Genomic DNA, 21,398 nt, shown 5'->3' on the forward strand with positions numbered 1-21,398 from the left:
TTCAGTTATAGCTCAGACACAGCATGGTTTTGTTAAGGGGAAGTCTTGCCTGACCAACTTGATTGGATACTATGATGCAGTCACAAAAGAACTGGATGCAGGGAATAACTTTGATATTATGTACTTGGATCTTAGAAAGGGTTTTGATACTGTTGCACATGGAAGACTGCTACACAAATTGGAGAGTGTGACATTGGAGGCAAATTGCTGCTATGGATAAAGGGGTGGTTGATGGGGAGAAGACAGAGAGTGGTAATCAATGGACACTGCTCATCGTGGACTAATGTTATTAGTGGAGTCCCTCAGGGCTCAGTGTTGGGTCTATTATTGTTTTCTGTATTTATAAATGATATTGATGATGGTATATCAAGCTTAATGTCCAAGTTTGCAGACGATACAAAGGTTGGCAGGGTTGTCAAGGACACTACTGACACTATGCTGCTGCAACAGGATCTGGAAAGATTGAGCAGATGGGCTGAGAGGTGGCAAATGAAGTTTAACATTGACAAATGTAAAGTACTACACATGGGAAACAACAACCCCAGAGCAACGTATCAACTCTGTGGTACAACACTGACAGTGGTAGAGAATGAAAGGGACTTGGGGGTGGTTGTGCAGGCAGATATGAAGTTCTCTGAGCAGTGCAGACGGGCTGCAAGAGTAGCTCATGGAGTATTGTCAATGATATACAGGAATTTTTCCAGCAGGGATAAGGAGGTGATTATTCCATTGTATAAGGCAATGGTCAGGCCACACCTAGAGTACTGTATACAGGTCTGGAGGCCTCATTTCAAGAATGATGTAGAGCTGCTGGAACGAGTACAGAGAAGGGCAACAAGATTAGTGAATGGAACAAAGGGGTGCTCTTACGAAGAAAGGCTTAAGCTTTGCAAATTACAGTGTCTGGAGACTAGGCACCAGCGAGGTGATCTGATAGAGGTGTATAAAGCCTTGAATGGTTTAAGCATGCTCAATGCTGATGGGATTCTTCCTCTAGCTCAGAAAAATCACCTGAGAGGGCATAAATTCAAATTGAGGAAAGACAGATGTAGGATAGATTTGCGGAAATTTGCCTTTAGCCAGCGGGTGGTTGGTTGGTGGGACAGACTTCCATCCCTTGTGGTGGAGGTTGATAGCCTAAATAAGTTTAAGGCTCAGCTGGACAGGTATTTTGAACGAACAGAGGGGTGAAGTGGAAGTGGTTTTTTTTTTTTTTTTTGGCTGATGCTGCATAAGCTTGCTTTCTTGCATCAAATGCCTCTACTAATGCTAATGCTAATATCTTTGTGACACCATGTCTCTGATATCCCAACAATATCTGCCTTGGACGTTTTGAGAAATACCTCACTTTCATCAAATTTATTTACCAAACTCCTAGCATTGGTGTACACGCAAGTATACATGCACCTGTTCCTATTCTTAGCTATCCTAACACAACCCATGTGTTTATTTGTACCGCAATGACTCCCAGCAGTCTCTGAAATACCCTGCATCTTGGTTTCCAGGCTGCTGCTCGTTCCAATAGAAGCAGGGCAAGAATCACTTTCACCTCTGCCAGTGGCTACTGTTAATCTATTAGTCCTTGTATCACCCAAGCTAGCAGTTTTCCGACCCACCTAACACTGCCTCAATAGCATCAGCAAATATTCTTGCACCCTTTCTATTTAAGTGTATTCCATCCTTGTAGAAGCAGTCTCTCCTGTTAAAAAGTACAGACCAGGCTGAAAAAATTCTATCCCTTGAGCCTTGCTCTGTGAAAGAATCAGTTAATCATGGGAATACGGAAGAAAGTAGTATTTTGTATGCAGCAATCTGATGTTGTTTAAAGGTTATAATTTTCCTTGAAAGGTTTTTCTTTTGTTGAAAGAGCTATAGTATGGCTTTTTTAATTTTTCATTTGCACTTTTCATTTTTTCATTTACCTGCTTTGTACCAGCAGTCGATTCAGGCACACTTGTCGAGAGTGACTGCCGCACTTTATAATTAATTAGGCTTGTCAACTTCCATACATATTATTTCTTAATATGCATTCACTAAATTACAAAGAGATACAAATAAATATACAGACATTTATTAAATTTTAATAATATAAATTAAATTTCTTTAAAATTTAGGCAGATGGTCCAGTAAAATCTTATGCTCTTTCTTCCAAAATGAACCTTCTGGCCTGGCCTTTTGTTGTGCCCAAAGCTGTCTATGATGTTGGCATTGTTGTTTCTTTTGGACATCTGATTCCTAGTACAGCTATTTCAGCATGTAAATAGTAAGTATTTTAATATAAATTAATAAGTTTATTTTATCAATTTTAGGCATCATAATCCCAAGTCTATTCATTCAGTTCCAGCCTGGAAGGATTGTGCAGAAGAATTTTTTCTCAGTAACAGCCCACTTGTTAACAGAAGGAGATGAAATTATAAAGACAGGATACACTGGAATAGAAGGGGTACAGTAACATCTGTTGAGGGAGATAAAGATTTTCTGGAAAACTCAGTTTGGTGAATGGGCATGCAAGTGGGGGAGGAATACATTAATGCTGATTAATACTTACTTATGCTGCTGGAAAAAATGGCACTAACATGGCAATGGAGTCAGTCCGACCCCACTAGTATATGACTGGATTTTTATTTTATTTTTTTCCAGGATGCAAGTTCCATAAAAATTTGTGCTATCTCTTATGTGAGTGGGGGTCTACATATCCTACTAACATGTGAGGTAGTCAGTTTTATTTATAAAACTTATATATTGGCACAGAAGTAGAGCATAATACATATATACGAAAAGGGGTTGAAAAGTTTTTGCCCAATGTAGATCACAAAGGTTTTCATGAAAGGCAATATTATCAATCTATGCTGCAACTCTTCTTGTGTGTTCACAGAATAGCTATATTCTTCTCCTTTACAGAAGGTGTTGAAGTGTGGAAGGTGAATGAAGTTGGTGACTGTTGAGAAAATCAAGCACTGTGCAATCATTGAGTACCTTAATTTAAAGGGAATGTCACTGAAAAAATGCATGAAGACATGTATCAAACATTAGGGGACTCTTGCCCTTCATATGCCACAATCAAAAACTGGGTTGCAGACTATATGCATGGATGAGACAGTGTTGAAGATGCACCTCACAGTGGGAGGTCTGTTACCATGTCAACACCTGCAGATGTGAATGCCATTCGTGACTTGATCATGCAGACCGCAGAATAACATTGAATCACATTGGGACGATATTCAGGGTTTCCCATGAGTGAGCTGATGATATTGTGGTGAATATTTTAGGAATGATGGTTTCTTTGAGATGGGTCCCTAAAGCACTCAATGCAGATCAGAGACAGGAAAGAGTGGGGTATTATTGTGCGATTGTGCAGCATTTTGAAGCTAATGAAGCTCAGTTTGGGGACATTATAGATGAAACATTGGTGTACCACTTCAACCTTGAAACAGAAGAACGTTCTAAACAGTGGAAGCATCCCTCTTCTCCCCCCTCCTAAAATGTTTCAAGTGCAGAAGTCAGCTGTAAAAGTCATGGTATCCATCTTCTGGGATGCAGAAGGGGTAATCATGGTTGATTTCCTGCAGTGAGGTGCCACTAACAATGTCAAGTATTATTCTAATCTACTGAGATATTTCTTTCAGCAATTGACACTCAATAGCTTCAATTCCTCACAAATATCTCAGTAGATTAGAATAATACTTGGCATTGAAATTAGTCAAAGGAGTCATCTTGCATAAAAACAATGCACCGGTGCACACAGCCTTTGTGAGGCAATGCTGCATGACTGTGGGTTCGAGCTATTATGGCATCTGCTGTACTCACTGGATTTGGCTCCATTGGACTATTTTCTGTTTCAAAATCTCAAAAAGGACTTCAAAGGACAGAAATTCAACAGCGACAATGATGTGATGGATGCAGTCAGCAACTGGTTTGAGTCAGAATCTTCTGAAATTTATTTGAGCAGGTTACGAAAGGTAGTGGGTTGTACCAGAAAGTGTGTTGACTTTAAGGGGGGGGGGGATCTACATTGAAACAGTCGTGAACTTTCTAATTTCAAATAGAAAGTTCATGACTGCTTCAACATAAACCCCCCCTTACCCCCACCCTTAAGTCAACACACTTTCTGGCACAACTTTCAGCATTTCTTTGAGAAGCTAGAAACTTATCAAAGTCCCCTTGTATTTTGTGAAATTTATGCAATTCATTTTAGGCATATATTTTGATAAAGCTGCATAGTAATGTTAGAATTAAAATTTGTATGGAAACAAATAAAATTCAACAAAATAATGTTGAATGATACGAAAAATTTTGAAAATTAAAAAAAAAAAAAAAAAAAGAAACAAAATGAAGTTGAACCAACTAGTCGATTGTGATGTTATTGTTATTAGCCATATAGTGCAAGGAAGCCTGAGGCTTATTCTGTACCAAATAAAAAAAATTCTGAGTTACCCTGAGAAACAGAGAGAGAGAACAAGAGTCAGAAATAGAAGGGAATCACCAAGGAAGAGATGAATGATGATATCCAGCTCAAGACCCTGGGTGTGCCAAGCCCATGATGACGAATATCAATGGTGGATAAAATCACCATTTTCAAACACTGGTTGGAAAATGACATAAGGGATTACGGGAGACGTAAGAAATGTTCTCACAAAAATTGGCTAAATTAATCGGTATCACTTGAAGGCTGCATAGTTTTTCTTTGAATGTTCGGGCGTTTCGTCCAAAACACCCGAAAACAGCAAACCGACCGCAAAATAGACGCAATTACAGACAGAATATATTGATTCCTCATGTTAACCCTCTTTTGTTAATCGGAATCAATATGGCGATTCCGATTAACAACACACGCAGTCAAACGAAGAAACAAGTTATTTACTTTTATCCTATACTGTATAGCTGTTGATAACATTGAAAAACAATGCTTTTGGCTGCTTTGATCTTTCCAACAAGGAAAGAGATGCTTTAATAGGTAGTTCAAACCAATTGTGTTCAATTTCATAATTCTTCCTCAGTAGCACATGCAATATCGCTAGGACTCTTTTTGAAGGAAAAGCTGCAATTCATTTATCGTTGTATTTAATGCCATAAAGGAAAGCAAGTCCATTCACAGAGATAACAGTAATTTTGAATCTTTAAATAACTTCCTTATTCTTTGCTTCCAGAAGAGGTTATCATTAAGCATTATCACCTTGAATATTAAATATCATCTTTGAAGGTGTTGCAATACATAACTTTTTGTTGCTTAATTGAAAAACTTGTCTTCGCAAGGACACAATACTTATCTTTAGGGAAAGTAAGACCATGGTTAGTGGTGACGAAAGAGATGTAATAATAAATGCTATCTACTGGCAATACGATTATTTTCTCTCTTTTGTGTATCGAGGGAACTGGTGTAACTCCTGTATTTAATTTGTCATTGGATATTATGGATGAAGCGAGAGTGATCTCCGATCCTTGGGGTGGACCCATTCAGGTGAGTGATTCAGAATACGAGCAGTGGAATTATTTCTTCATTGCAAAATTGATTTCAGCTAATTTATTTGTTATCTAGTGTTAACGTGAGTAGAGAGACATCGCAATTGTGGTTGAACTTCGAATTACAATGTATGAGATTAAATTTAAAATACAAATATGGTTAGTTCAACAAAACAAAATCTGTTGCAGACTTTCAAAATTTTCTTGAATGATGGTGTTTCGTGCAGTGGATATTAACATCTTAAATTTCTTGCAAAATTTAAAATGTGGCTTGAATTTGTAGTCGAATTGGACAGTTAAATGAATGAATCTTCTTCACTGTTAGCATCTTCCTCTGAAAAAAGACATGGTCAATATGAAAAAAGATGCTCTTCATTGGTAGAATCTGTAGTTTCAGAAGAAATTTTTCATCCCCGTTGGCACTAGAAAAAAATCTTCGAGAAGGTGGCAAATTTCACCATCACAGTCATGATTACAGGGAATGGAAAAAAAAAAAACTTTTTTATTTTTCAGAAAATATTTAGTGAATATTAAAAAAGTACTCTTCCATAAAATGCCTCAGAAAAGTATTAACATTTAAATGTGGTGGAACTGAAATGGGCTTTATACTACTTCTAACAAGCATAAAGAATACTTTAAAATTGCAAACAAGCTGACAGTTAAAGCCTTAGTACTAAGAAGAACACTTGTATACCCAACATTGCCTGTCTAAAATTGTTAAAATTACAACATCGGCACAGTGAAGGGTTAAAATTAGTAGTACAGTTTTTGTATGTCACCATTAGAATGCATTGCTATTTACCTTCCAGCTGGAAATGGTTCTAATGTGAAAATAGAGTTGGGGTCTTAGAAAAGAGCTCTTATGACAATGTTTTTTAAGAGTTTGAAACAGTCATTAGCTTTAGCAAGAAGCTATTTGTTTGTAAGAACAGTGCTTTGGATGATTCACAGAGTAGATTTTTGTTTCTGTTTTTGGAATGAATCTTGAGAATAAAATTTGGAATGAAGTTGTAGTTTTTTTTTTTTTTTATATTATATATTTTTTTTTCATAGAAAACAATCACTCACTCTCTAAAGAAAACATAATTTATTCTTAAAAATAAAAGTATATAAGTAAGATTAATTTAATTGCATTCAAGTTCATTCAAGTAGACTGTCATACCATTGGGGTATAATACTACCCTACTCACTCACTCACTCACCAATGAAGGGCTAAAATAGCCCTGAAATGGCCATCTGGGTGGTGGTATCCACTGAGAATAAGAAACAATAGTCTTTTCCTACTGGAGAAGCGTTACTTATTCAAAGTATAATGAGATAGGCAACTTGTTGTGTAAGAATTCACAATATCAGATGTTATGTAATGATAGCACTGCTCAACCTCCTTTGGTTTACTGTGTATAGAAATTATCCTATTTCACTAACTTATGACAGTAAGCTGTGTTCCTTAATTATTTTTTTTGAAATGCTTGTTATGTCATTTAATTATTTAATTATTGTCTGATTGATAATCACAGTCTGAATTGACATTTGCAACATAGTAAAAATGGTTGGGAAATCTCAGTTGGATGATTTATGTGTTAAACAGCTGGGAAATCCAATAGAAACTTTTTTCACTATCTTAACCACATGTTTAATATATTAGAGATTTTTTACCATACTCCTAGAATTGGTGTACAAACATTTATATCTGTGTGCTAGAACAACCCACATATTTGCTTTTCTCATGAGGACTCCTTATGCAACAGATCCGGTTATCCACCACTTCTTGATTTCTAGGCTGCCTCATATCCTAATAGAAGCAGATGTAAGAATCAGTTTTACCTCTGCTTGTGGCTGCAGTGAAATTATTAGTTGTGTATTCCTCCTCCCCAGATTAGCAGTTTTTCAACCCACATAATGCTCATCATCAGATCACCTATAGGTGATCTGATGATTTACTTAAACCATCACCTATAATAACGTGTATATCACCTTTTATGCCATTAAAAAGTTGTTGTTTGTTGTTTTGGTTTTTTAGGAGCATTAGCAACTAAGGCCATATTGCTCCGGGATATGCAGTGGTCATTCCCTGACCTTTCCGCATTTTCCGTATTTGGTGGTGACGGGCTCGAACCCCGGTCTAATCAAGAAGCATGTGATACACACTACTGCTCTTTCCCACCTGGCTACGGACGCCATTAAAAAGTAACTGTTTTACAAAGTTATTAAATTTCACCTCTAAAATAAACTTAATACTGTATAGGTATGGTAGTAAAGTGCCCTGACATTCAAATACTAGTAAGATTATTCTTGCTTCTGATAAAATGGAAAAGTAATGCTATATTACTGCTGCAATTGTAGCATATTTTCAGTTTGGAAAACATTTCTGAGGGTTAAACCTTGGTGTTGATTTTAAAAAGATTTTTCTTGTTAAGCAAAAAAAAAATATATATATATAAATTACCATAGTTGCAATTGTGAATTGAATACAAGTGTAAGAAATTGTTTTTGCTTCCTGAAACAACATGTTATCAATGGACACTGCTCATCGTGGACTAATGTTATTAGTGGAGTCCCTCAGGGTTCAGTATTGGGGCCTTTATTGTTTTCTGTATTTATAAATGATATTGATGATGGTATATCAGGCTTAATGTCCAAGTTTGCGTACGATACGAAGGTTGGCAGGGTTGTCAAGGACACTACTGACACTATGCTTCTGCAACAGGATTTGGAAAGGTTGAGCAGATGGGCTTCGAGGTGGCAAATGAAGTTTAACATTGACAAATGTAAAGTACTACATATGGGAAACAGCAACCCCAGAGCAACGTATCAACTCTGTGGTACTACACTGACAGTGGTAGAGAATGAAAGGGACCTGGGGGTGGTGGTGCAGGCAGATATGAAGTTCTCTGAGCAGTGCAGACGAGCTGCAAGAGTAGCTCATGGTGTATTGTCAATGATATATAGGAATTTTTCTAGCAGGGATAAGGAGGTGATTATTCCCTTGTATAAGGCAATGGTCAGGCCACACCTAGAGTACTGTATACAGGCCTGGAGGCCTCATTTCAGGAAGGATGTAGAGTTGCTGGAACGAGTACAGAGAAGGGCAACTAGATTGGTGAATGGGACAAAGGGGTTCTCTTACGAAGAAAGGCTTAAGTTTTGCAAATTACAGTGTCTGGAAACTAGGCACCAGCGGGGTGATCTGATAGAGGTGTACAAAGCCTTGAATGGTTTGAGCATGCTCAATGCTGATGGGATTCTTCCTCTAGCTCAGAAAAATCACCTGAGAGGGCATAAATTCAAATTGAGGAAAGACAGATGTAGGATAGATGTGCGGAAATTTGCCTTTAGCCAGCGGGTGGTTGGTGGGTGGAACAGACTTCCATCCCTTGTCGTGGAAGTTGATGGCCTGAATAAGTTTAAGGCTCAGCTGGACAGGTATTTCGAACGAACAGAGGGGTGAAGTGGAAGTGGTTATTTTTATTTATTTATGTTACTTTTTTTTTTTTTTTTTTTTTTTTTGGCTGATGCTGCATAAGCTTGCTTTCTTGCATCAAATGCCTCTACTAATGCTAATGCTAATGCTAATGTTTCTTGATGTTAATTGAACTCTCACTAAGATTTAATCAGACTCTTTTGCTGCCTATAATTATTAAATTTCATTGTTAATTAAATTGTACTCAAATGGAATCATGACCAGACTAGAGCAGTAAAGCAATGCTCACAGATTAGCCTGAGTGCTGTGGCTTGTGGGGGGGGGACTGAAGAGGGTAATTCTCCAATGCATCACAGTCTAAAAAAATGTGCAAAATGTGAAATGTTTATGGATCTGTCCAAAACAGGACATGATCTAGCCAAGGAGGATGTCTTTGTGTGTGTGATAGGTGCAGAGACTGTGAGGAAATTAGGCACCAACTAAGCGTTCTGATGGGCATCTATGAGAGTTTGAGGTATAGGGTAGATACCCTCGAGAAAATTAATAAGAGTGGCCCATCAAGCTCTCACTTCCCGGACTCAATGCCAGCGCTCGCTCCTGTACATCAGGCAACACAGCGGCAATCTCCAAGGCAGAATGCGCTGGTCCTACGAGAACTGGTCCTTGAGGTTTTCACAGACATTCTCTCAGATATGCCAGACAAGCTGTACTTGCTACTTGGGGGTCTAAAAACTCTGATGGGACTGTTATTCGGGTGACATTCAAGTCAAGTTGCCCCAATTTCGTGAAGTGCGTACAGTCTGTGACAGCCAAATCCTCTGCTTGCACCTTCATGATGGTGGGACTGTTATTCGGGTGACATTCAAGTCAAGTGGACCCAATTTCAGTGAAGTCCGGACAGTCTGTGACAACCAAATCCTCTGCTTGCACCTTCATGATGGTGGGACTGTTAGTAATCCTGGGTATAACCTCCATGCACAAGCACACTGGGTGACCACCCAGGTATCAACCAACGAAAGAAGGGGTCGAAGTGTGGCGCCCACACCACATGAAGGAATGCTGCCCCTCTGTGTTACCAGAGAATACTAGGTGGTAGATTTTTTTCAGCATGGTCTGTGCTTGCTAACAGGAGAGACTGCTTCTACAGGGATGGGATGCACTTAAATAGAAAGGGTGCAAGAATATTGCTGATGCTATCGAGGCAGTGTTAGGTGGGTCGGAAAACTGCTAGCTTGGGGGGGGATTCACAAACTGAAAGATTAACAGTAGCTGCAGGCAGAGGTGAAGGCGATTCTTACACTGCTTCTGTTGTAATGAGCAGCAACAGCCTAGAGAGCAAGTTGCTGGGGATCTCAAGAGCTGCTGGGAGTCATCATGGAACAAGTAAATACATAGGCGGTAACTAATAGTAAGAATAGGTGCATGTTCACCAATGCTAGAAGTATAGTAAATAAATTTGATGAATTTGAAGTACTGATCAAGGCATCAAAGGCAGATATTGTTGGGATATCAGAGACATGGTGTCACACAGATATAAGCAATGCAGAATTGGAATTTGGGGAGTACAATCTGTACAGAAAGAATAGACAGGACAGGAAGGGAGGAGGGGTTATGCTGTTAGTTAAGAAACATAAAATCTAAGGATGTGCATCCAGTTGACATGGGTGGACAGTGCAATGTTGAGTCAGTTTGGTGTGACATAAACACTGGGAAAGGGAAAATGAGAGTAGAAGCATGTTATAGGCCTAATGATTCTGATGGGTACAGTGAGCAGTTGTGCAGAGAAATAGAGGGCCAGTAAATCAGAATGTATTGTAATGGGGAATTTTAACTTTCCAGATATTGACTGGAATTTGTGGATTGGTCATACTCGTACCAGCAAGACTTTTGTGGATTTATTGGAGGATTGTTTTCTACAGAAACATGTTTGAGGTACAACCAGAGGGGGTTAATACTCTTGATCTGATGATTAGCAGTGACAACTCATACATTAGGAATTTGCAAATAAAGGAACCACTAAGTGACAGTGATCACAGTGTACTGATTTAGTTAAAGATGTAAATATCATCAAGGGTAAAGGGAAGGATTTTTGTTTTCATAAAGATGACTACCGTGGTCTCATGGAGTTTTTAAATTCTATACAGTGTGATCAACTGATGATGTTAAAAACAGTGAATTCTAAATGGGAAGCATTCAAGGAATTAATTATGAAAGCTACTAGACTTTTCATATCAAATAAAAAATACTGTTCAAGATTTAGGCCTAAATCTTGAACTCTGACTAATGGACAAATTCAGTGGAAAAGTTCGGTTAAAAACAAGCAGTTGCTCTTGACATCTCAAAGGCTTTCGATCATGTTTAGCATAAAGGTCTTCTAAACAAGCTTCCATCTTATGATTTGCCAACTGTTTTTGTAATTGGTTATCCAGTTTTCTCTCTGTTCGCTCACCGAGGGTGATGGTAGATGGCTCTCTGTCTTCTAATATTTCCATTAATACTAGTGTTCCCCAAGGTTCGGTTCTTTCCCCCACTCTTTTCCTCTTGCATATTAATGACCTTCTGCCATTGACTGGAAATCCTATCCATAGTTTTGCTGATGATAGTACATTGCATTCCACTTTCCATTTTGAAAAACCTTGACCTGCTCAATCTGCTTCAACGTCTTGAATATCCGCTACCAATTCCTTAAATGCCGATCTCCAGGTAATTCTCCAGTGGGGCAAAGACAACTTAGTTGATTTCAACCCTTCTAAAACTCAGTCTTGTCTTATATCTCACAAAAAGGATTTTTCTGCTCTTATGCTTATCTTTGATAACACTCCGATTTCTAGGCAAAATGATATATGTCTTTTGGGGATTACCCTGACTTCTAATTTCTCTTGGCACAAGCACATTACAAATATTGCTTCCTCTGCATCTAAAACACTTGGTTTTTCTCTTTCACTCTCGGCGTTACTTTTCTTCCAAACCGCTGTTCACTCTGTACAAATCGCAAATCCACCCTACCATGGAATATTGTTTCCACACCTGGGGCGGTGCCCCCAAAACCTATCTCAAGCTTCTAGATTGCATTCAGAAGAGGGCAGTTATTTTAATTAATGACTCCTCTCAAACAGAGTCTTTCCTCTCGCTGTCTCATAGACATACTGTTTCCGCTGCATGCCTTTTCTACAGATACTCTCATGGGCGCTGTTCTTCTGAATTGGCTTCTATAATTCCCGCTCTCTCTCTCTCTCTCTTTCAAAACAGTCCGAACGTGCCGCAACCAGCCAACATCCATTTACTGTCCAACTTCAAACTCACAGAACCAACTTTTCATCTTCCTCGTTTATTCAACTGCCATTTTCTGGAACAATCATCCTTCATACGTATTTCCTGACAATTACAGTCTACAGCAGTTCAAATCTAATGTCAACAAATATCTTCTTTCGTCTTCTCAACCTCCAACCCAAGCATGGTACTAAGTATAATAGGTTCTAATGTCTCGTGTTTGGGGTTTCATAAAGAAAAAAAAAAAGAAAGAAATGGGTGGCAGAGAATAAAAATGCGTTGGATGCATATAAATTAGCAGGTGACATAGAAGCAAGCCTATGGCAGATATAAGCTAGTCTGTAATCAAGTGAGAAAGGAGGTTTTTTTTTTTTTTTTTATGTGAACCCCAAACACGAGAGGTATTAGAACCTGTAGTATTTAGTACCGTGCTTGGGTTGGAGGTTGAGAAGACAAAAGAAGATATTTGTTGACATTGGACTTGAACTTCTGTAGATTGTAATTTTCCGGAAATACGTATGAAGGAAGGTTGTTCCAGAAAACAAACGGCAGTTGAATGAATAAATGAGGAAGGTGAAAAGTTGGTTCTGTGGGTTTGAAGTTGGACAGTAAATGGATGTTGGCTGGTGGCGGCATGTATTCGGACTGTTTTGAAAGAGAGAGCGGGAATTATAGAAGCCAATTCAGAAGAACAGTGCCCATGGAAGTATCTGTAGAAGAGGTATGCAGCAGAAACAGTGTGTCGATGAGACAGCGAGTGGAGAGACTCTGTTAGAGATGATTCATTAATTAACCTAACTGCCCTCTTCTGAATGGAATCAAGAAGCCTGAGAGAGGTTTTGGGGGCACCACCCCAGATTTAGGAACAATATTCCATGGCAGGGTGGATTTGCGATTTATACAGAGTGAGCAGCTGTTTGGAAGAAAAGTAACGCCGAGAGCGAAAGAGAAAACCAAGTTTTTTAAATGCAGAGGAAGCAATATTTGTAATGTGCTTGTGCCAAGAGAGATTAGAAGTCAGGGTAATCCCCAAAAGAGATATATCCTTTTGCCTAGAAATTGGAGTGTCACTAAAGATAAGCATAGGAGCAGAAGAATCCTTTTTGCGAGATATAAGACAAGACTGAGTTTTAGAAGGGTTGAAATCAACTAAGTTGTCTTTGCCCCACTGGAGAATTACCTGAAGATCGGCATTTAAGGAATTGGTAGCAGATTTTCAAGAAGTTGAAGCTGATTGAGCAGGACAAGGTTTCTCAAAATGGAAAGTTGAATGCAATGTGCTATCATCGGCAAAACTATGGATAGGATTTCCAGTCAATGGAAGAAGGTCATTGATATACAAGAGGAAAAGAGTGGGGGAAAGAACTGAACCTTGGGGAACACCGGCATTAGTGGAGAAGTTTGAAGACAGAGAGCCATCTACCATCACCCTCAGTGAGCGATCAGAGAGAAAACTGCATAACCAATTACTAAAAACAGTTGGCAAACCATAAGATGGAAGCTTGTTTAGAAGACGTTTATGCCAAACACGATCAAAAGCCTTTGAGATGTCAAGAGCAACTACTTGTGTTTCACCGAACCTTTCCATTGAATTAGTCCATAAATGGGAAACATAAGCCAGAATATCACCAGTGGATCGACACTGACGGAATCCATACTGGCAATCGTTGATCAGACGGAAAGTTTCTAGGTAGTTTAAGAGTTGGCGGTTAATTGATTTCTCAATTACTTTAGATAGAGTAGAAGTAATTGGATGGGAGGGATTTGTCACCCTTTTTAGGAACTGGCTGGATATGAGCAAATTTCCAAGCAGAAGGAAAAACTCCTTTGGAATAAGAAAGTGAAAAAAGGCGGCAAAGAATAGGAGTAAGTTCAGGAGCACAGATTTTGAGAAGAAGAGGAGAAATACCATCAGGACCTGGAGCTTTCTTAGCATCAAGATACATCAAAATCCTTCTGATATCCTTTTGACGGAAGACCACAGGAGGCATTGAAAGGACCGTGTTGGGAATGGTGGGAGGTGTTTTACCAAGATCATTAATACATGAGCTTTAAGAAAAATGGGATGCTAGCAGGTCAGCTTTATCCTTGGCTGAAGTGACAGCAGAACCATGTGGTTTGGACAGAGGTGGGACCAGAGATGGGCAAAAGTTGCGGACAATAGCTTTGGCAAGAGACCAGAATGCTCGGCTACCATTAGGGCAAGAAGCAAGTTTTCTACTCTTAGCCTGTTCAAACTCTAGTTTGGACTGATTAATAACTGCTTTACAATTGTTGCGAGCTTTGGTGTAGGCAGAAAATGAAACTGAAGAATTAGAAACAAGCCAATTACGATATGCAACATTCTTCTCTTGGACAGCCTTAGCACATTTATTGGAAAACCAAGGTTTAGATAAAGGACGAGATTTTAAAGTGGAGTGTGGGATAAACGATTCCATTCCTTCAAGAATAATTTCACTGACACGATCTGAGCAAACGTTGACATCAGAACTTTTGAAACAGTAATTCAACCAAGGAAAAGAAGAAAAGAAGTCTCGCAGGTCATCCCATTTTGCATTCTTGTAATGCCAAACAACACGAGGTTGGGAATAGCCATGAGATAAAGGTTCCATTGGAGAAGAGAAGAGACAATCACCAAGTTGTGATCTGAAGTGCCTAAAGGACCTCTCACTTCGACTGTGTACTTAGAAGGGTTGTTTGTGAGAAAAAGATCAAGCGTATTGGCTGTATGATTAGGATTGTCCGGTATTCTTGTATGTAAATGAACAATCTGTGCTAGGTCATTAATAATTGCAAAAGCGTCAGCATCTCGACCTGCTCGGTCGGTGTGACTAGAAAACGGAAGCCAGCTGGTGTTGTGAACATTAAAATCACCAAGGAAAATTACCTCACTGTTAGGAAAGTTGGACTGGAGAAAGTCAAGTTGCAACTAGAGGAAGTCAAAGAGCTCCAAGTGATTAGTGGAGTTGGGAGAACGGTAGAGACAACAGATGAATTTGACACAATGAGGTAGAGAGATTTTAAGCCAGAGAAGATCAAAGAGAGGAGATTCCAAATTGCCAAGTGTCTGACAGAGAATATCAGAACAGACATATGCACAAGTACCACCTTTGAGGCGAAAGGAATCATACAGCGAATAATTTGGGCATCTGAGATGAGCAGTAGTTGAATCAACCGATAACTGTGATTCTGTCAGAAAAAGTACATGGGGTTTGGCAGACTGCAAGTGGAAATGGATATCGCTGAGATTAGAATTGAGACCACATATATTTGTGAAATGAATTAGGAAGTCCTTGGGAGGTTTAGATCTTTTCGCAGATAAGCTTGCTCTATTAGTTTGACAATTCATGGTGTATTCAATAGTAAGAAAAAGTGGGTGGGACATGCTGTATGAAGTAATGAAATTTTTGGATATGGTGTACACATGGTAAGAATATACCCAGATCCTTGACATAACGTGGCCTCGACAATGCTCCCTGCATACACACTACTCGGACTCCCTCCAGTCACTATCTGGCAGAGTAGAGGTAGCAAGATTATACACTAGCTGATCCGGAAGCCTCCTAGAGAGTTACCAATAGGTTCGGTCCGGTGTACTAACTAGCGGCCGGCCTGCAAAAACCGTTTTAGAGCTGTACCCTCGAAATGTAAGGAATATTGGATCTTGCCACGACGTTCATCATAACCTCAAAAGTCATCAATCATACTGCATGATGGAAGAGATAGGGAAGGGTTGACCGGAACTTAGCTCTAGAGACTAAACATGGGTTCCACCACTTCAAGCCTCCAATAAGCAGAGTGGTGGTATTTCACCAGTTGATGAGAGTCATCTACCACCTAGTAATGCCTGGTAACATAGAGGGGCGGCGTTCCTCCATGTGGTGTGGGCGCCACACCTCGACCCCTGCTTACGTTGGTTCACACCTGGGTGGCACCCACCATGTACTTATGCATGGAGGTTATACCCAGGATTACTAACAGTCCCACTATTGTGAAGGTGCAAGCAGAGGATTTGGCTGTCACAGACCGTCCGGACTTCACCGAAATTGGGTCCATTTGACTTGAGTGTCACCCGAATATCAGTTCCATCAGCGTTTTAGACTCCCAGGTAGCAAGTACAGCTTGTCTGGCATATCTGAGAGAAAGTCTGTGAGAACCTCAAGGACCACAAGGCAAATGAAGGCTGATTACGAGAAATGCTTGACAAAGGATGCAAAGAAAAAGAGCAAAGAGTTCTTTACTTATGTAAACTCTAGAAGGAAAGGGGTGAATCAGATTGGTCCACTTGATGTTGGTGGTTCGACTGTTGATGATCCTGCTCAGATAGCTGACAAACTGAATGATTATTTTGCATCTAAATTCACTCATGAGGAATTCTGTAAGGAAGGGGAGGACAGAAGTTTATTAAACTCTAACAGGTAGCTAAATGATTTTGTAATAATGGAGAGCAAAGTGGAGGAGAAATTTTTTGAAGTTAAACATAAAAAAGATGGAATCTATCCAGTTATATTGAAGGAGGCAGTGGAGGAAGTAAGCAAACCCGTAATCATAATTATGAGAGCATCCTTTGATTAATGGGAGGTCTCCATGGACTGGAGATGTGCAAATGTATCCCCAGTTCATAAAGGAGATTCAAAGGGTGAAACAAATAATTATAGACCTGTTAGTTTTACTTCTGTTCCATGGAAAATAATGGAGTCACTGGTTAAAGAAGTGATGCAGGATCATCTAGATACGACTGCAGTAATATTTGAGACAGCATGGGTTTGTTAAGGGGAAGTCTTGTCTTATGAATTTGATTGGATACTACGCTGTGGTCACAAAGCAACTGGATGCAAAAAAATAATTTTGATATCATACACTTGGATTTCAGGAAAGCTTTTGATACTGTTGCACACAGAAGACTGCTGTACAATATGGAGCGGTATGGCATTAAGGACAAGTTGCTGCAATGGATAAAGGGATGGTTGAGTGGGAGATGACAGAGAGTGGTAATAAATGGACACTGCTCTATGTGGACTAATGTTATTAGTGGAGTTCCTCAGGGTTCGGTGCTGGACACTTTGTTTTGTGTATTTATCAATGATATCGATGAAAGTATATCAGGCTTAGTGTCCATGTTTGCAGTGATACCAAGGTTGGCAGGGTTGTTAATGATAGTAAAAAGAATATGCTACTGTCTTTACAGGATCTAGAAAAGCTAGGTAGATGGGCTGAGAAGTGACAATTGAAGTTTAATATTGACAAATGCAAAGTACTGCATTTGGGTAGCAGTAAGCCAAGGGAAACGTACCAACTGTGTGGTACTACACTCAGGGAGGTGAAGAATGAAAAAGACTTGGGGGTAATTGAGTAATTGGATATGAAGTTCTCTGAGTAGTGCAGATGTGCAGCCAATGCAGGTCATGGAGTTTGGAATTTTGCCTCCAGTGAATATCTGGTACTTGGTTGCTATTGGCAACCAGCATGTTGGCAGCTTGCCAATATACATTTTTTTATAGGTGAAATGAATCAAAGTCAGTGTAAAGCGTGCAGTGCAGATTTCATTGCTGACCTTGATGGGTGTGTAGCCACAATGTCGGTGTCTGTTTGTTATTCGCCTGAATTCCCATTAATTAACTAAATAATATCAGTGTTAAGTCAATACTCAACATTCAATAGTGTAATTATATAATTACAGCTTAATTGCAAATTGAGCTTGAACTTATTAAGTTGAAATTATATGAGGTGATGTGTAAGTAAAACATTATTTCTACGACACATGATTTTTTTAATTTGATTCAATCATGGCCTCCATGCTTCCCCATGAAGTAAATCACACAACAGTGAATAGCATTAGCATTAGTAGAGGCATTTGATGCAAGAAAGCAAGCTTATGCAGCATCAGCCAAAAAAAAAAAAAAAAACCCACTTCCACTTCACACCTTTGTTCGTTCAAAATACCTGTCCAGCTGAGCCTTAAACTTATTTAGGCTATCAACCTCCACCACAAGGGATGGAAGTCTGTTCCACCAACCAACCACCCACTGGCTAAAGGCAAATTTCCGCACGTCTATCCTACATCTGTCCTTCCTCAATTTGAATTTATGCCCTCTCAGGGGATTATTCTGAGCTAGAGGAAGAATCCCATCAGCATTGAGCATGCTCAAACCATTCAAGGCTTTATACACCTCTATCAGATCACCTCGCTGGTGCCTAGTCTCCAGACACTGTAATTTGCAAAACTTAGCCTTTCTTCGTAAGAGCACCCCCTTTGTTCCATTCGCTAATCTTGTTGCCCTTCTCTGTACTCGTTCCAGCAGCTCTACATCCTTCTTGAAATGAGGCCTCCAGACCTGTATACAGTACTCTAGGTGTGGCCTGACCATTGCCTTATACAAGGGAATAATCACCTCCTTATCCCTGCTGGAAAAATTCCTGTATATCATTGACAATACTCCATGAGCTACTCTTGCAGCCCGTCTGCACTGCTCAGAGAACTTCATATCTGCCTGCACCACCATCCCCAAGTCCCTTTCATTCTCTACCACTGTCAGTGTAGTACCACATGCTGTTTCCCATGTGTAGTACTTTACATTTGTCAATGTTAAACTTCATTTGCCACCTCTCAGCCCATCTGCTCAACCTTTCCAGATCCTGTTGCAGCAGCATAGTGTCAGTAGTGTCCTTGACAACCCTGCCAACCTTTGTATCATCTGCAAACTTGGACATTAAGCTTGATATACCATCATCAATATCATTTATAAATACAGAAAACAATAATGGACCCAACACTGAGCCCTGAGGGACTCCACTAATAACATTAGTCCACGATGGGCAGTGTCCATTGATTACCACTCTCTGTCTTCTCTCCCTCAACCACCCCTTTATCCATAGCAGCAATTTGCCTCCAATGCCACACTGCTCCAATTTGTGTAGCAGTCTTCCATGTGCAACAGTATCAAAAGCCTTTCTAAGATCCAAGTATATAATATCAAAGCTATTCCCTGCATCCAGTTCTTTTGTGACTGCATCATAATATCCAATCAAATTGGTCAGGCAAGACTTCCCCTGAACAAAACCATGCTGTGTCCGAGCTATAACTGAGGTCTTGTCTAAATGATCCTGCAGTGCTTCTTTAACCAGTGCTTCCATTAACTTTCCTGGAACAGAAGTTAAGCTCACAGGTCTATAATTACTTGTGTCAGCCTTTGATCCTCCTTTGTGAATTGGCATCACATTTGCACATTTCCAGTCTATGGGTACCTCCCCTGAGTCCAAGGAAGCTCTCATAATTATGGCTAAGGGTTTGCTTACTTCCTTTGCTGCCTCCTTTAATATAACTGGATAGAGCCCATCCACCCCGGGTGCCTTTCTTGTGTTTATCTTCAACAGTTTCTCCTCCACTTTACTCCCAGTTATTTCAAGATTCTGTAGCTTACTGCTAGAGTTGAATACACCTCTGGCATTCCCCTCGCTGAATAACTCCTCATATGTGAATGTCGATGCAAAATATTCATTTAGTTTGTTAGCTACCTGAGCAGGGTCATCAACGGTTGACCCATCAATATCAAGTGGACCAATCTGATTCGTCCCCTTCCTTCTAGAGTTTACATAAGTAAAGAACTCTTTGCTGTTTTTCTTTGCATCCCTTGCCAAGCATTTCTCGTAATCTGCCTTCGCCTGCCTAACCTCCTTTGTAACTTGGTTGCATATCAACTTGTATCTATCATAGGCTTCTGTGTCATGTGTTAATTTGTAAGTATCCCATGCATTTTTCTTCTGCCATATGCCTCATTAGTTTATCTGACATCCATTTTGGCCTAAACCTTGAACAATATTTCTTAGTTGGTATGTAAAGCCTAGTAGCTTCCATGATTAATTCTTTGAATGCTTCCCATTTTGAATTTGCTGTTGGTAACATCATCAGTTGGTCCCACTGTATAGAATTTAAATACTGTCTCAGTCCATCGTAGTCGCCTTTACGGAAGCAATAACCCTTCCCTTTACCCCTAATGGTAGTTACCTCTTTGAGTAAATCCCACTTCAGCACACTGTGATCACTGCCACCTAGTGGTTCATTTATCTGCAGATTCTTAATGCATGAAGAATCACTGCTAATAATCAAATCAAGAGTATTACTGCCTCTAGTTGCCTCCCGAACATGCTGATGTAGAAAACAATCATCCAATAAATCCACAAAAGCCCTGCTAGTGTGTGAGTGACTAGCCCCCAAATTCCAGTCAATATCTGGGAAATTAAAATCTCCCATTATAAGACTCTCTGATTTACTGGCCCACTCTATTTCCCTGTACAGTTCCTTATTATACTCATCAGAGTCATTAGGCCTATAGCACACTCCTACTCTCAATTTTGATCTCCCAATGCTTATGTCACACCAAACTGACTCAACACTGCACTGTCCAGCGATGTCGACTGGCTTCACTTCCTTGATTTTTATGTGTTTCTTAACTAATAGCATAACCTCTCCCCCCTTCCTATCCTGTCTATCCTTTCTGTAGACGTTGTACTCCCCAAATTGCAGTTCTGCATCCCTTATATCTGTGTGACACCATGTCTCTGATATCCCAACAATATCTGCCTTTGATGTTTTGAGCAATACCTCAAATTCATCAAATTTATTTACTAAACTCCTAGCATTGGTGTACACGCAAGTATACCTGCACCTGTTTCTATTCTTAGCTACCCTAACACAACCCATGTGTTTACTTGTACCGCAATGGCTCCCAGCAGTCTCTGAAATATCATTCATCTTGTTTTTCAGGCTTCTGCTCATTCTAATAGAAGCAGTGCAAGAATCTCTTTCACCTCTGCCAGTGGCTACTGTCAATCTATTGGTCTTTGTCTCCCCCCAGGCTAGCAGTTTTCCGACCCACCTAACACTGCCTCGATAGCATCAGCAAATATTCGTGCACCCTTTCTATTTAAGTGTATCCCATCCCTGTAGAAGCAATCTCTCCTGTTAACAAGTACAGTCTAGGCTGAAAAAAATTCTACCCCTTGAGCCTTGCACAATCTTTCCAGGGCCGAATTGATCGACAAGGCTCTCAACATATATTCTTCAGCAACTTAGTTTTTCACACATATCTCTCTCTCTAAGAAAAAAAAATGCAATTAAAAAAGAATTCTGCCCCACACCAAAGATTCAGATTTTTCAGCGGAGAATAAGTAATAATAAGAAATATATTTGCAGTTTTAAAACTGAATGGTACCAAAGGAAAAGTTGGCTTTGTGGTTGTGAAGTTAA

General features: G+C 39.6%; 1 protein-coding gene across 2 annotated transcripts in view; it reads left to right on the plus strand.

Annotated features, from left to right (window-relative positions):
* Positions 1 to 21,398, plus strand: part of LOC150089728 (methionyl-tRNA formyltransferase, mitochondrial) — a 164,471-nt gene that overhangs the window by 59,200 nt on the left and 83,873 nt on the right. For both annotated transcript variants that reach the window (XM_090368768.1, XM_090368770.1), the window contains exon 3: positions 2,115 to 2,263. In XM_090368768.1, the coding sequence (XP_090224894.1) occupies positions 2,115 to 2,263 (149 nt within the window). The remainder of the gene's footprint in view (positions 1 to 2,114; positions 2,264 to 21,398) is intronic.

Source organism: Mastigoproctus giganteus, chromosome 2, assembly GCF_048544385.1.
Source record: "Mastigoproctus giganteus isolate SK-2022 chromosome 2, ASM4854438v1, whole genome shotgun sequence".
Lineage (NCBI taxonomy): Eukaryota > Metazoa > Arthropoda > Arachnida > Uropygi > Thelyphonidae > Mastigoproctus > Mastigoproctus giganteus.